Source organism: Sabethes cyaneus, chromosome 1, assembly GCF_943734655.1.
Source record: "Sabethes cyaneus chromosome 1, idSabCyanKW18_F2, whole genome shotgun sequence".
Classification (NCBI taxonomy): domain Eukaryota; kingdom Metazoa; phylum Arthropoda; class Insecta; order Diptera; family Culicidae; genus Sabethes; species Sabethes cyaneus.
Window position 1 is genome coordinate 145,822,581 of NC_071353.1, and position 14,731 is coordinate 145,837,311.

The following is a 14,731-nucleotide window of genomic DNA, read 5'->3' on the forward strand; positions in this document are numbered from 1 at the left end:
GCAAACGCGAACGCCGTCGGCAAATAAGAAATTAATAATCGACAGAACTAAGAAATTTCAATACATGTTGTAAGTGTTTTTGCTACGTGAATTTTGCAGTGCTCGACGATTAGAACGTGACTGTTTGTGTAAGTAAACTTTATTGGCTGCTGTCTAGAAGATTAGAACTCCACAACATCCATCACCGGACACCAGGAATGAATTAGACACGCTTGTTTTGTGAAATTTAGCGATCGAAATATTTGTTGATCTGTTGCGTATGAGTTCCTACGTACTGCGGAATCGTAGCGTAGCAAGAGATTCTACTTCATCGAAAGTAGAAGAATCAAGTACAGTTAAGGCAAAAGTGACAACAGGACTAAATTCAATGGATGTGGAAAGTGAACCGTACAGTGGGGGGGAAGAGACAATAATGATGGAATTGGTAAACGGAGAAGCCTCAATGGACATCGTTGATGGAGGCGATGACACAAAAGCGGACCCACTGCAGCAAGCAACCGCCAACGGTGCAGCCTCCAGTTCCAAGTAAATACCATTTTAAACTTTGCCCGAAGCATTTGAAAAAAAAAATTAATGTTACAATTTTTACAGAACCCTTTACAACCAGAAAAGAAACAAAGTATCTGGTGAATGGTCCAGGGACAACACTTCGAAGCTTATCAGAGCAGTCCGTAGCAACGTTCAGCTGTGGAATCCAGCCGTGGCAGAATATCGAAACCGAAGTCGGCGGAACGACACTTGGCACCAAATTGCAAAGAGCACTTTCAACGGATACTACCAAGCATCGGAGTTGGCTGCAAAATGGACCAATTTGCGAATACAGTTCAAAGCGTACCATGCCAAACGTGGAAAAGCGAAGTTGGATCCAGCGGAGGTTTCGTGGTACCACTACCAGACAATGCTGTTTATTACCACGGCGGAAGATGGACAAAAGCCAGGCTCAACGGTTAAAGTGGTTAGTCTTGTTGAATATATTTTGGTATTTTTTTCTAACTAAGTTTATCATTATTAATTCGACGGCAACAGGAGAAGCGCCAACAAGATGAACCTGCTCATGTTCACACAAACGTTAAAATAAGTCCGGAAAAACGCAGTAGGCAAATGACTAGCGAATCGAATGAGCGATTTGACGAGCGGCTATCGGTTGACATGGAACGCAGCAGACAAACGATTCGTGAGTCGAAAGACCGAAGCGCCGAGCGCCGACCGGTTACCATAGAGCGCAGTGGTGAACGAATGTTGCTTAGCAGCGAGTCGAACCAACGGATCGAAGAAGGCCGGTACGTTGCGATAGACAGTGTGCAGGCCGCCATTGCAAAGCTCAACGAAAACGACAGTTATCAAGTGTTCGGCAATTACGTTGCAGCGGAGCTGAGGAAACTTCCGCGAAGACAGGCAAATTTCATCCAACGGAAGCTGAATCGAACGCTGCTGGATCTGCTGGATGCAAACGATTCCGAATCTCCGTATCCAAGCGAAGACGGTAGTCTGCCGGCTAGCTTGTGAAAGTAATGTCGCAGCTCTAAAGAGCTGGATTTATTATAGTTTGTAAGTGTAAAACGTGTTTTTTACGAAAAGTTTAAAAAATACGACCGACCGAATCGAAGTGTCACATTCAGGCAAAAGTTTTAGTGCAAATAAAAGTGGAAGTCACCGACAGGTATGTTTCAAATTTAGAATTATTTTGAAAAAAATAAGAAAATGATAGGATCTAAATAAAACTTTTTTCAATATGACAAAATTAAGACATTTTTGCTGTATGGAGGTACTGCAAACTCAGTCAACTTGGCGGAAGTAAATATTTGTCCTGCAATTGTTGGGTAGTGGCTTTTTCCAGTGATGTTAGGCTCTTCTTACGAGCGAACTGTGCAGGACTTGTGTCACATGCCTGCCCATAAACGCATAACAGTCCCATCTGACTTTTCACAGTCACAGTAGTAGAAACCTATCAATAAGCATCTGTTTTTTGGAAATCCCTGGATCGATTCGTCTGCAACAACTACCAAACGTGAGATTTTATGACCTGGAAGAACACTATAGAGGGGAATTTGGATAGGATGTACGGTTTCGAAGTGGGAACAAGTTCCGGAACTTGAACATAGAAGCACCTGTGACACACACACAACCCCATCATGTGACATCTATAAGTACACGAATTTGCAAATCTTGACTATTGGTAGTCACATTAAGTGTTCGAGACGTCATTGGTCGCATCTAACCATATCCGTGAATATTCCGGATACCTCTTCGGGGAACAGTTTCTGAATTTAACTAAAATACAACATGTGACTTCTCTAAGTCGGTACTCGAAATTGCAAAACTAGTTCGAAATAGTTCATTTGTTATCATATATAGTGTCCACAATCACATTGGTCATACTCGGACACGTTCTGTGACTGTTCCGGACACACAGGAAAGCGATTAGCTTCTGTGTCGAACAAACCCCATCATGCGACCCGACTATAAACTCAAGATAACAAATTAGGTACAAATAAAAGGAGAAAAGGCACGGAAGAGATTTGAGTCAAAACGGACATTTTGAACAATTGAATTGAACGATCACGTGAATTATGAAAACAACAACGACACGTGGTCTTGAAAATACTGCCGAGACACCGGCAACGCAAGGATCAAAGCATGCTGTGACTGTTATGCGTTTATTCTTCTTTATTCAAGCACAAATAAACGCATAGGGTAGATGCTCCAGTAATGGAGGGATTATGTCGGGGGATAGTGTATAAAGACAATTTGAACGCTCAATTTATCAGTTTCCAATTGAACTACATGATAATATGGTGCACCATAGTGTTGGCTTTAAATACATACCAAAATTATACCATTCTGCTGGTTAATATATCTAAAATATTGCTTTTCCTGACATTAGTATGTGCTCCTAAAGTAGTGGTAATGTTCCTATAATAGTGGAAAATTTGCCTATAATAGTGGAATGTTGTTTACCGCCTTAGCAACGCTTGTAATGAGCATGGCAGCAGGTGGATAACAACGTATGCTTGTTAAAATGCTATGGATTGTTACGAATTTCTTAAGCAATTGCACTCTATTGGACTGCTGAAAAGGAATTTGTAATTTTTGCACCAACATCTTGAATTTTAACTGTGTATCTTAGATAAAACTGTTAACAAATATATATTTAACAATAGAAAACGGAAATTATCTCGAAATCCGCCAAAATTATGATATATTTCGAGTTTCCACCACTACTGGTACTACCACAACTACTGGAGCATCTACCCTATTAGTAATTTCGGCATTTAAGTGATTTTATGGCAATTTGAACGATTTGTTTCAAAAATGGGATCAACATTAAAGAAAAATTGTCGCGATTTCAACAGCGTTTTTCGAAGATGCACGTTTTCGTAGATGTCACTGTCTTCCATCTAGGCTGTCTTGAAGAATGAATTTCACTGCACAGTCGTCCGGCATTCTTGCGACGTGGCCGGCCCACCGTAGTCTCCCAACGTACGATGTAGAATCTCTCGCCAAGTGTACGATGGGAATCTCTCCAAGCAGTGCCTGTAGCTCATGATTCATACGTCTCCGCCACTCTCCGCTTTCCGTTTGTACTCCGCCAAAAATAGTCCGCAACACCTTTCATTCAAATACGGCTAGTGCTCGTATGTCCTTCGTAAGCACAGTTACTGTCTCAAGTCCGTAGAGGACTACCGGTTTGATTAGCGTGTTGTACATCGTCAGCTTTGTGCGGCGACGCATGCTTCCAGATCGAAGCATCTTGCGGAGGGAAAAGTAGGCTCGATTTCCAGCATGAGTGCGTCGTTGGGTCTCCTTACTCGTATTATTTCGGCGGTGACCGGAGATCCCAAATATACGAACTCATCAACCAATTCCAGTTCATCACTGTAACTCCCACATCTCTCATTTGGTAAACCCGCTCAAACCTCTGTCTAACGATTCAATAGGCAAACATAATCGGTAATCGGATTCTGTCTGCGATGAACGGTTAACACATTGCATTTGTTGATGCCAAGAGTCAAAAAATGCCGGGAGTACCAACTCTGTATACGATCTATAGATATAGATAGAGATCTATAGAGCTGCTAGTATTCGCAATCATTAGTACTGTGTATAATTTCGTATATTTTGACGTCGTCGGCGTGAAATAGGCGACATCCAGATGGTAGTATGTAGTTGGTTGATAAATAGCGAGAACTAAGGAGGTCCAAGATTACGCCCCTGGGGAACACCCGAAACATTCGTCAACACTGCAGAGCGAAAACCTTCGATCTTACCGCAAAGCGATCGGTTTATCAAATACCTAGGATGTGAACCAGGAGATTAAGTATCTGTAGACTTCAAGTTTCTCTAATTTGCTTAGCAAAATTTCGTGATCCACGCAATCAAATGCTGCCTTGAGATCAGTATAGTATATCAACTTGTTCACCGCTGTCCATTGTGCGAATGCATACTGATGCAAATTCGGTAGAATTGTTCGTAACAGACCGCTTAGGATAGAATCCATGCCGAGTTGAGTTATCCATGGACTCTGGAATGCCATCGGGACCAGCAGCATATGAAAGCTTTAACATTTGAAGTGCATACATGACGATTCGTTCACTAATGTGGTATGGACGGAATTTAAAAGCATCACTAGGACAGTCGTTGATGGCAATGGTGACTAGATTAGGTGAGACAGAGCATTCGTTAAACGAATTCATAAAATGTTGGACAAAAAGATCGCACTTTTCAAGTTCAGAGATGGCAGCTTGCTCCCCAGGTGAACGGACACTGGCAGACCTGAATGATACAGAAATCTGTTGGGTTTCCTGTAGTCGTTACTCGCACGGTTGAATTCAAGTTTTGTAAAGTAAGAACGATTCCGGCAATATCTTCGTTGAGCTCTACTGTTTTACCTGACTCACTGCGAATATGCGTATTATTGAAATAAAACTTAACCATACGTTTTATTCGTTTATAACGCATGTGCAATTAATATCGATAACAAACGATTTTTTATAAGTTGTGCTTTTGTTATTGCATTTAATTTGTAAAAAGTTGCATGAATAAAAATTCAGTTTCACAATCCAATTATTGCGTACTACTGGCACTTGATATATAACGTTTAAGTACGTTATTTTTAGTGATCAAAATTAACGATATTTTCGATACAAAGGCGATATTTTTCGAAACCTTTCGAACCAACACGATCCCGCGAACACAACGCATATTCGCAGTGAGTCAGGTAACACAGTAGCCCTTAGCCGCCTTAGGCTGTGTAGGTGATTATTCGTCCAAGGAGGTTTTGGCGGCAAGTACAAATTCAGTTAGCACGTTCAGGATTGTTCGCTAAAAATAAATAACGGTGTCGTCAATACATACAGCAAAGTTGTATGTATGTAATTGTATGCCAGGCAACGCGATATAGCGGTTCTAATTCCGTCATTCCGGTGTACCATAATTCCCGAAAGTATCGTCAAAAATTATGAGATTAAACCGAATGCCCATAGCATGACGAAACGCACGGTTGTAGTCGTCTACGATTAGCTCGGTAACCAGATGTTTCCTCGCAAGGATCACCGGATACCTTGTGTCGAATTGAGTACGCGGTGTAGCTCCGATTCTGCCATCCATCCGCAGCACTTCGAACTCACCCACAGCAGATGATTTCTTGAACAGTACCATCGTCAACAAACTGTTGTTCGCTTTCTTCAGCTCATCCTGTGTTAGGTGTAGAATTCCCGGATCCTCACCCTAAAGTCGAAGTTTTAGATTGTCAATAAATCAGTGCACGTAAGCTACAGCTATTGAAAGACGTCGCTGCCTAAAGAAGCGGTTGACTGCCATAATCCTATTCGAAATAAAATATACTTGGGCTACATAGCACGATGGCCGCTCCTCTGCTCCACGAACTGCTTGTACTGTCGATGATCGGCACGTAGCCATGCTAGGACCATTGCGTAATCAGTGTGCCTCCCTACGACCGATGACATCAAGTGGGTTCCCAAGACCGGTTGCTTGCAGTTCCAAGCGAGGAATCGACAGCGGTTTTAGTGGCGCAACTTTTGTTTTGGCAGCTACTAACGTACATTCCGCTTTACCGCTGGGATTAACTACCCTGAAATAAGCCACAGCGGAGAACGCGACTTCACTTGCATCGACGTAGACGTTGAGGTCAAGAAGTTTGTAGATTTGCGCGTTCGCTTCGACGAAACGTGGACCACGTGAAATCCGCAGGTCCCTGATCTTCGGAAAGACCTCCGTCCATCTGTCGAATTAGCCGTCTTGTACTTTCTTGTCCCACTGTAAGCCAGCTCGCCAAACGTCTTGAAGAAAAATTTTGCCAAGGAGCAGCTAAACACTCAGAAACCTAGTGGGTCGAAGTCATTTTCATGGCGAATTGTAGTTCATCGTTTGCTGTCAGCAACAGCATCCCAAATACTGGATCACTTCCGTCGGTTGGGTTCAGGTAATGGCTCTTGCTATTTTGCGGATCTTCCTCCTTCATCTCTCAACACCTCTGCACTGTTTGATAGTCAGTTTCGAAGCTGCTTGTTTGTCGTCTTCGAAGCTGTCGAGAAACTCGTCGACATGATGGTTCCTTACGATTGCTTTCGCAGCTTGTGGAAAGTGATTCACACACTCCTCGGCATTCTTGTTTTTTACAAACTGTGCCGACGCCGGTGAGCTAATAATAGATTTAAAGGTGGCAACGTCTATTAAGAAAGTTTCCAGGGGTTCTGCTGGGTAGTTCCTCCATAGAAAACATTGCGAAAGACGGTCCTGTTCCCGTATCGATGTCTGGTGGAACATTTCTTTAATGTCTGTCTAAAACTGGCCGAAACGAGATAGCACAGATAGCAGTGATAAGTTTATCTGGTCCTTTGAGCAGCATGTAGTCCCATATCAAACGATTTTTTTCTGGGCATTCGCGGTCGCAGTTCCGTTACTACTCCTAGCCGCACCAAACACGCTTTGCGTCTGCTTGAGACAGTTCACTTTCAGTAGCACGGTGTGCGTAATCTTTCACCTGATACTCAGTCATTTGCTTCCTTAGATTTGCAGCTAATTCGGGATCTCGAACCGCCATACCGTAGCTATCTGGAAACTCAACACGGTCATATCTACCTCCAATGGAAGGTCGTTCCTTCCATAATTCTCCTGACTCACTTGTCGTCTTCGGACTCTACTGTGTTACCTGACTCATAACGAATATACGTTATATACGGGGGAGGGTCTCGTAACTGACTAACTTTGCGGTTTTTCGTTTAATTGATCATATATTCGAATAGAGCATACAAATATCAACTATATAACATAAGAAATTACATGTTTACTCCAAAAATAAAAGCAAGAGATTTTATAATTTCGGAAATAGGGGTCCGTTATGAGTCAGGTAACACAATAGCTGCGGCGGGGCTTTATCAAATTGCGTAAGTCTTGGTCACATTCACACATTCACATGCATTGGAGTGGAGCGTGTTCGTAGTTTCTCCGTCGCTACCACCAAAAATGCATCAGCCCAATTTGGTTTTTACGGCAATGGGCTACTTTTTCTTGCTTTCTTTCACTTGTAGCGGCACCGCGAGACTTATACCGCTTTTGTTTTTGCTTAGGTCCAACCTAGATTCGATCTAGTTCCAATCGAACGGCTGTCAAAACGTTTGTTTTTTCACTCAGGTTGAATCTAGTTTCGCTCTGGGTTGCATTTTTCAGACGACGGGTTCGCACTGGGAATTTTGCAGTTTCAATCCCGCTACAAGCAATGCACTGACAAGTGACAACACGAAAACGTTTGTTTATTCTCCCAAAAATTTTTGTTTATTCAGTGGTCCTATTGGAACTAACTCAGGTTAAAGGTACCCAGGTTTGGGGGCCCTATAACCGCAAAGTTACCTAGTCTGCCTTGACAAGGGAGTGGTCGTGGGTTCGAATCTTAGTAGAATTAGGCCATTCGATGTTAACGTTAAGTGACTTTAGCATGGGTTTATTCTCAGGTCCCTCCACATCCTTCCTACTAAAATTCTGCATTTACTAACAAGGAAGCCTCTTCCCTCTTGGCAGGGTAAGTTATATGAATGGTACTTGCGAATGAAGCCTCTTGTTCAAGGACAAATTATAGCTTGTTCCGCTTCCTGGTTCTAGGAACGTGATTGGTATTGCATAAAGTAGTAAGGAGCACATACACACCCTCACTCTGTGCTGAACTCTGCTTTACTGACCATGAAGCCTTTAGTCGGGGCTGGTTATAAAAATGATACTTGCTCGAGGTGCGAATGAAGCCTCTTGTCCAAGGACAAATTATAACTATTCTCCGCACTTCCTGGCCCTAGAGCTAGATTAGTTGAAAAGCAGTAAGAAGCGTAGAAGGAAAAGAGGGGTGAAAACACTCCGACACTTTAAGCACGGATAATAAGCAAGCAGTTCGCTTGCGATACTGCAATAACAACGAAGTGTGGAACAACACCTGAATAAGATTACAATAGATCAAAAACTACAAGGTATACAGCCCTAAGGGTTGTACGAAATGGTGACGTAGGACTGTGTCATAAAATACTCATTATAAATGCCGTTGCTTTCGCCACCAATAGCCGTCGATGGTAAATACTGACCGTCCGTCAGTGCAATTGTGCGATGAATGAGCAGACGGCGAACCAAGAGTACCATTTTATAGTCACTGGCACTGCCGCTGCTGCTTGTAAGCTAGTGAGGTGGTGGGGGAAACCATATCGGCTGCTGCTGCTGCTCGAATGATTATCCGACGCTGAATGAGCAAGCATTTTCCATGGAACGTTGAAACGTTAACCATTTAGAAAAGTGAAGAAAAATCTTTTCATTCTTCAATTACTCTAGTTCTTATAAGAACTGTTTAAGACCACAACGGCCTACTGCTGAATTTGCTGCCCGTCAGCCGATTTGCTTCCATTTGCTGTTGGTTTGCGAAAATAACCGCCAAAATGCCATTGGGTGCCTCGAATTGTCATCGAAAATGACATTAGATGCCGCAAAGGTCCTTGGATTTGCCTCCAATAGCCGCCAAAAATGCTATCGTTACCTCCCGATTGCTATCGTTGTTGGCTCCGATCGCTGGTGTTTGCCGCCAAATGCCGTTGCTTTCGCCACCAATAGCCGTCGGTGGTAAATACTGACCGTCCGTCAGTGCGATTGTGCGATGAATGAGCAGACGGCGAACCAAGAGTACCATTTTATAGTCACTGGCACTGCCGCTGCTGCTTGTAAGCTAGTGTAGGTGGTGGGGGAAACCATATCGGCTGCTGCTGCTTAAATGATTGTCCGACACTGATTGAGCAAGCTATCGAACAATTTCGCATGTCTGCGATGGGGATAATGCAAAATGTAATGTTAAGTGCATCGTGTGGGATACACGTTGGCCATTGCCCTCTGATTCCGCTTGTCTTTGGGACCGGTGTTGCCGTCAATAGCCATCGATGTTGCCGATTGGATTGGAAAAGGGGTGTGGCTTACAAAGTGGTCTCAAGGTTATCATTTGGATCCAAATCCTTTGGTGTATCTAATTGTCGTCCGTGCCTGTGAAGCTAGGCGATAACAAGGGAAATGTATGGAAAAATTCGACCTTGAGTATGTTACGATAAAATTGCTGGACATTTTATCTATCCAACGACATATTAACTGTTATGTTTCGTTCAGTAGTATAGTAGCTATTAGCGTTTGAAATATTTCATTCAAACGTTACACTTCTATTTCTCGTTTTTACAAAGTGCTACCCAGTCCCAGTATAGTAAACAAAGACGTAGTCCTACGTCAAAAAATGCTGGTCGTAGTGATAATATCCACACACAAAAAAAAGCAGGTTAAAAAACAAAAACGCTATAGATTATTCAACCCTAATATACACCTTCTCGCGCGCTTAATGGCGGCTAGTGGATACAGTTTTCGACAATTTTTGTTTGCTTTTGGGAACTCCGCTCACGTATGCTTGAAAATTCTGGATTTTGAGTGCCTTGTCGCCTCTGTAATCTATACATGACACATTCCACCGTGACGTTACAACGTTTTGACTTTTCTTTGCACAGTATTTATGTTTTAGCTGGGAAAATCGTTGAGAAACCCCCAAATATTATTATATATTTGGAAAGAGCATAAAATTTCCTATTGAAAGTGAACAAATTAATAGCATTTGCTTTGCCCAGATTGTTTTGGAAAGCAAATATGTAGCGTGACGTTACAACGCGCCAGAAATACGTCTTTTGGTTCTTCTGTCAAAAAACATGAAAATTCTGCTCTCTTTCAAATTTTATCTAAAGACTTTCTTCTATGATTTGATAAGAGATGAATACTGAACAACTTGCCGTTTTCAGAATTCTGATAGTTAGTGAAGTTAATTTTTAAACAGCTTTTACTTTTCGTGACGTTACAACGCTCTGCTTTGCACAGAGAGGGTCGTAGCTCCGTTGTAACGTCACGAAAAATCTGTTCATTTAATATTCGTTAATTATCGCTGTTGCTGCCCTCTGTACATAAGGGATAATCCAAAAATGTGTTGTTAATTTGTCTTTCACTATTTCGCCTACGTAATTGTGGGGTTGTTCACAAACTACGTCGCGCAGTGGGAGGGATGCTAAGAAAGTAAGACATAAGTAATAGCATCGAAACCTTAAGACATAGCATAATAGTTGCTTCAGAAAAGTTTCTTCATTTAAAAAGCGCTTTCTAGTGGTGAAAAAATATTCGGACATTAGGGTGTCTTCAAGCAGATACAAAAAATATTTTCTCTATTTTATGTCAGATATGATAGCTGTCTACAAAACATTTGTATAAAAGCTAATTTTAAGAAACTTTGTTGAATACTGAAGATTTATATTTCGTACATGAAAAAAGTTTTAGAGCCAAACTCTTAGGGACACCCTTAAAAATAGTTTTTTTTTCTTCGATCTAGCTCTTTAATAACGCTTCGTATGGCTTGCCAATGTTCTAATAAATTGGTAACCTAATTAAATTGCACATTTTTGTCGAAAATAGTAGGCTCTATCTTTTTCCCTTTAAAAGCTATTACTGGCTTTTTTATTTTTACATGTACTCTTTAATGTACTGTATCTCAGAGAACAGCAGCTATATGCAGCTAATCTCACTTGTTTTTGTGAGTCAATTTATGCTGTATTCCACCATATACAATATAGGACAGAACACTGAGGAATATCTAAAAAAAGGTATTATGAAGGCAACCGTAGGTGAACATGTCGAAATGAAAGAAACAAGGGATAGCTCCTAAAGGGAAAAAGATAGAGCTCTAGTATCTTCGACAAAAATGTGCAATTAAATTTGATTAAGGGTAAACGGGGTAACAACGCCCGCCGGGGTAATACCGCCCACCATGTTTTTACAGGGCCTTGCTCAAATTGGTGTTAAATGTTGATGATAGTCATATTACTGAATGCGTTCGCAATATTTTACAATACCTTGTACAGCAATATCGTATAAACTATCGGAGAAATAAATAAAAACAGATTTTTTGTTATAATTGTTTCGTTTTTTATAACTTTGTTCCCGCAGAACCTAGGGTCTATTTTATTCAAAACGCTAAAACTTTTAGTAAATCCAACCCATATCGCATCTCTGATCCTGTCTTCATCCGACAGTACCTAAATTAGGTAACTGTTCATGCAGTTTTGTTGAAATAAATAGTGAAATGTGTAACTCGGTCATTTGGGGGTAAAACCGCCCACAACGAACGGCGCAAGACCGTTGTACAGAATGCTAGTGCGCTAAGGAGATTTTTAAAATAATTGCATAGTTTGGACCAAAGAATCTCAGATTTACATAAAGCAATATAAATGTGCTTAGTTTGTAGCTGGTAGACTGTTTGGAAAAATCTAAATCGCCAATTTTCCCGCGGGCTCTATGGACATTTTCTTGTTTTCTCAATTATAGCTTTTTTCAATAATTCCTCCCTCTTGGAACAAATATCATGGAATAAACATATTTTTTATGAAAATATAGCAAATTATCTTAGCAATGGAAAAATAATATGCATCTGCTTTATCAATCAGAACAATTTGAAATGTCAAAAAATGACCCACCCGATAAATTGTAGGAACTTTAATACCCATATTGTTATATTTTATCTTAGATCCTCTCTAGTCCTTAAAGATTGACTCCAGGATGCCTAACCCGATCCATCTTGTTGTCTAAAGAAACTATACGGTATCAATTTCAAGACTGTTGGTACCTATATTACTGATATTCTTCCAATACGAGTGGTTGCCGGACACTCTTTCGAATTTGCGAATCTCGGGGAACTATGTATTGTTTGATAGCAAACTGGTTCAATTTGTTTAAATTAGATAAATTCACGAATCCAATGCCACCAGTTTCATTCAAATCGGTTGAATATTGTTAAAGTTATACGCTATGGCGGTTTTACCCCGTTAGTGGGCATGTTTCACCCCGCATGGAAAAAATACTCTATTTTTTGGAAGTGTTTCCAAATCGCAATAAAAAATAGAAAATCATTACAAATATTTATGTTTTTATTTTTTACATGTAGGTAATAGATCAATTGTTCATTTAAAGCAGATAGATTAGAAATTGAGCTACAACTTTTTTTTATACAGGTGGTTTTGCTTAGGCGGGCGGTCTTGCCCCGTCTACCCTTACCAATTTATTAGAACATCTAAAAGGTGTACGAAGCGTTATTAAAGAGCTAGATCGAAACCCCTGTTTTTGAGGGTGTCCCTAAGAGTTTGGCTCTATAACTTTTTTCATGTAAGAAATAGAAATTTTCAGTATTCAATGAAGTTTCTTGAAATTAGTTTTTCTTCAAATGTTCTGTAGACAGCTATTTGACTTAAAATAGAAAAAATATTTTTTGTATCTGCTTGAAGACACCCTAATGTCCGAATATTTTTTCACCACTAGCAAGTGCTTTTTAAATGAAGAACCTTTTCTGAAGCAACTTTTATGCAGTGCCTTAAGGTTTCGATGTTATTACTTATGTCTCACTTGTTTTGAATCCGTCCGGCTGACCGCCGTGACGTTACAACGCGAGCTTCAATCAGTTGTAACTTAGGTTCTACTTTACTTATCATCATTCTTTAGGCACCGTTTTAAAGGTATTTTTGAGTACAAAGAGAATACGGATTATTAGATTGTTCGAATTTGTACTTTTCTGCGAAAGCGAAAAAGTACGCCTTTTTCGTGACGTTACAACGCAAGAAAATGGCCCTATTTCATCCACTTGAAATACAAAATAACTGCAAAATTACATCCAAACTATTTTTGGAATGGATTCAGCATATATTCCTTTGTAAGTTGGTCGATAACAAGTGATATTATGAAAAGTTTTAACGCACTGTAGCAGCATTTTCAAAAATATCACGAAAAATCATTTATTTCTTGTAAATTTCATTTATTTTCGATATACGTTTTATATAACTTCCGAAAATGCTAGAATACCAGTTACGGCAGTTTTGAAAGGTTCAAACATTGCCAAATCATGGAAAAATAATCAACAATGCAAAAAGCATGTTTTATAAATTGTCTGATTGGTATACCGGCCCGCGGAATGTGTCACATCTTTTCGCGTACGTAATGGCGGCTGGTGGGTACAACTTTCGGAAAATATTAGCATGCCTTTGGCAACTTTATTCGCATCAATTTAACATTTCTATCCTTCATTGTTGTTGTAGAATTATCAAGCGTACGTGAGCGGAGTTGCCAAAAGCAAATAAACAGTTTCGAAAAGTGTATCCACTAACCGCCATTAAGCGCGTGAGAAGGTGGATAGTCTCTGTAGTTGTACCCACTAGCCGCCATTACGCACGCCAAAAGGTGGATTAGCAGACGAGGTACGGCTCTCTCGTAGCTAACGATTGGCAAACTCTGGAGATAACGGAACCGATTGGGTGGTTCATTGTATCGAAGGCTCTGTTCCGGCAGGGCGAGCTCTTTTACGGTACGAACATCATTGAGGGCGAACTTATTTTTACTAGCCGCACCCCTGATTGTAAACCGAACTTGCTTCGTCTCCGAATCCACTCTGGGGACATTTCCCGTCCACTTCAGCACAAGGACTTCGTCCATCCGTGAATGCTAAGTTGCTCAACCAGCTCATGTTCGACCAGCCCCATAAGAATGGTCCTTACTTGAACGATTGGAATGGAGTAATGGGTGGTGACGGTATTTATACCCTTCAATCTCGCACTGCGTGGCGTTTCTGCAACTTCTCCTACTGTGTGCGTTCAGATAACTACGGCAGAGCCTATTGTTTTGAGCGAACTTCCGCCGGTTGTCAACGGAATACCATCTGAAAGTGGAGCACTCTGTGACCATCTTCTTGCAACAAGCACACCAACGCTCATTTTCGCCAACGTTGATCGGCGTGGGGTAGGGTTCCCATCCGCAAAAATCACCGATTGTCGAAGTAATTTTTCTGGATCTTGCAACCTCCAACCAGTTCGTCAACCAGCTCAGAATGAACCTCTCCAGTAGTTTACCTAGGCTAGGCCTATGAATCTGTACGAAGGTGAATCATGAGCGTCGACGTCTTTTATCTCGGAAGGGTGATCGTACTCGTCAGCTTGTTAGGATAGATTCCAACCACATGGAACTACAAGCGTCGGAAAGGAGTTTGACTGAAAACGGAAAACAGCTAGTCTTTTGCAATGGACGATGTGGCGCGTTTGGAAAAAAGTTTGACCAATGGGCTACGTTCACAATTAAGGATATAAACAATCGTCATATAAGAAACTACTTTCGGTTGATAAAAAATCTATTCTCA

The 14,731-nt window shown here is 41.0% G+C and overlaps 1 protein-coding gene across 1 annotated transcript; it reads left to right on the forward strand.

The window, feature by feature from the left end:
- On the forward strand, nt 1-1,727 carry LOC128745236 (uncharacterized). Its single transcript, XM_053842267.1, has 3 exons — nt 1-525; nt 592-955; nt 1,027-1,727. The coding sequence occupies exons 1-3, from the start codon at nt 260-262 to the stop codon at nt 1,504-1,506; spliced, it is 1,110 nt and encodes a 369-aa protein (XP_053698242.1). The 5' UTR covers nt 1-259; the 3' UTR covers nt 1,507-1,727.
- Nucleotides 1,728-14,731: the final 13,004 nt, after the last annotated feature.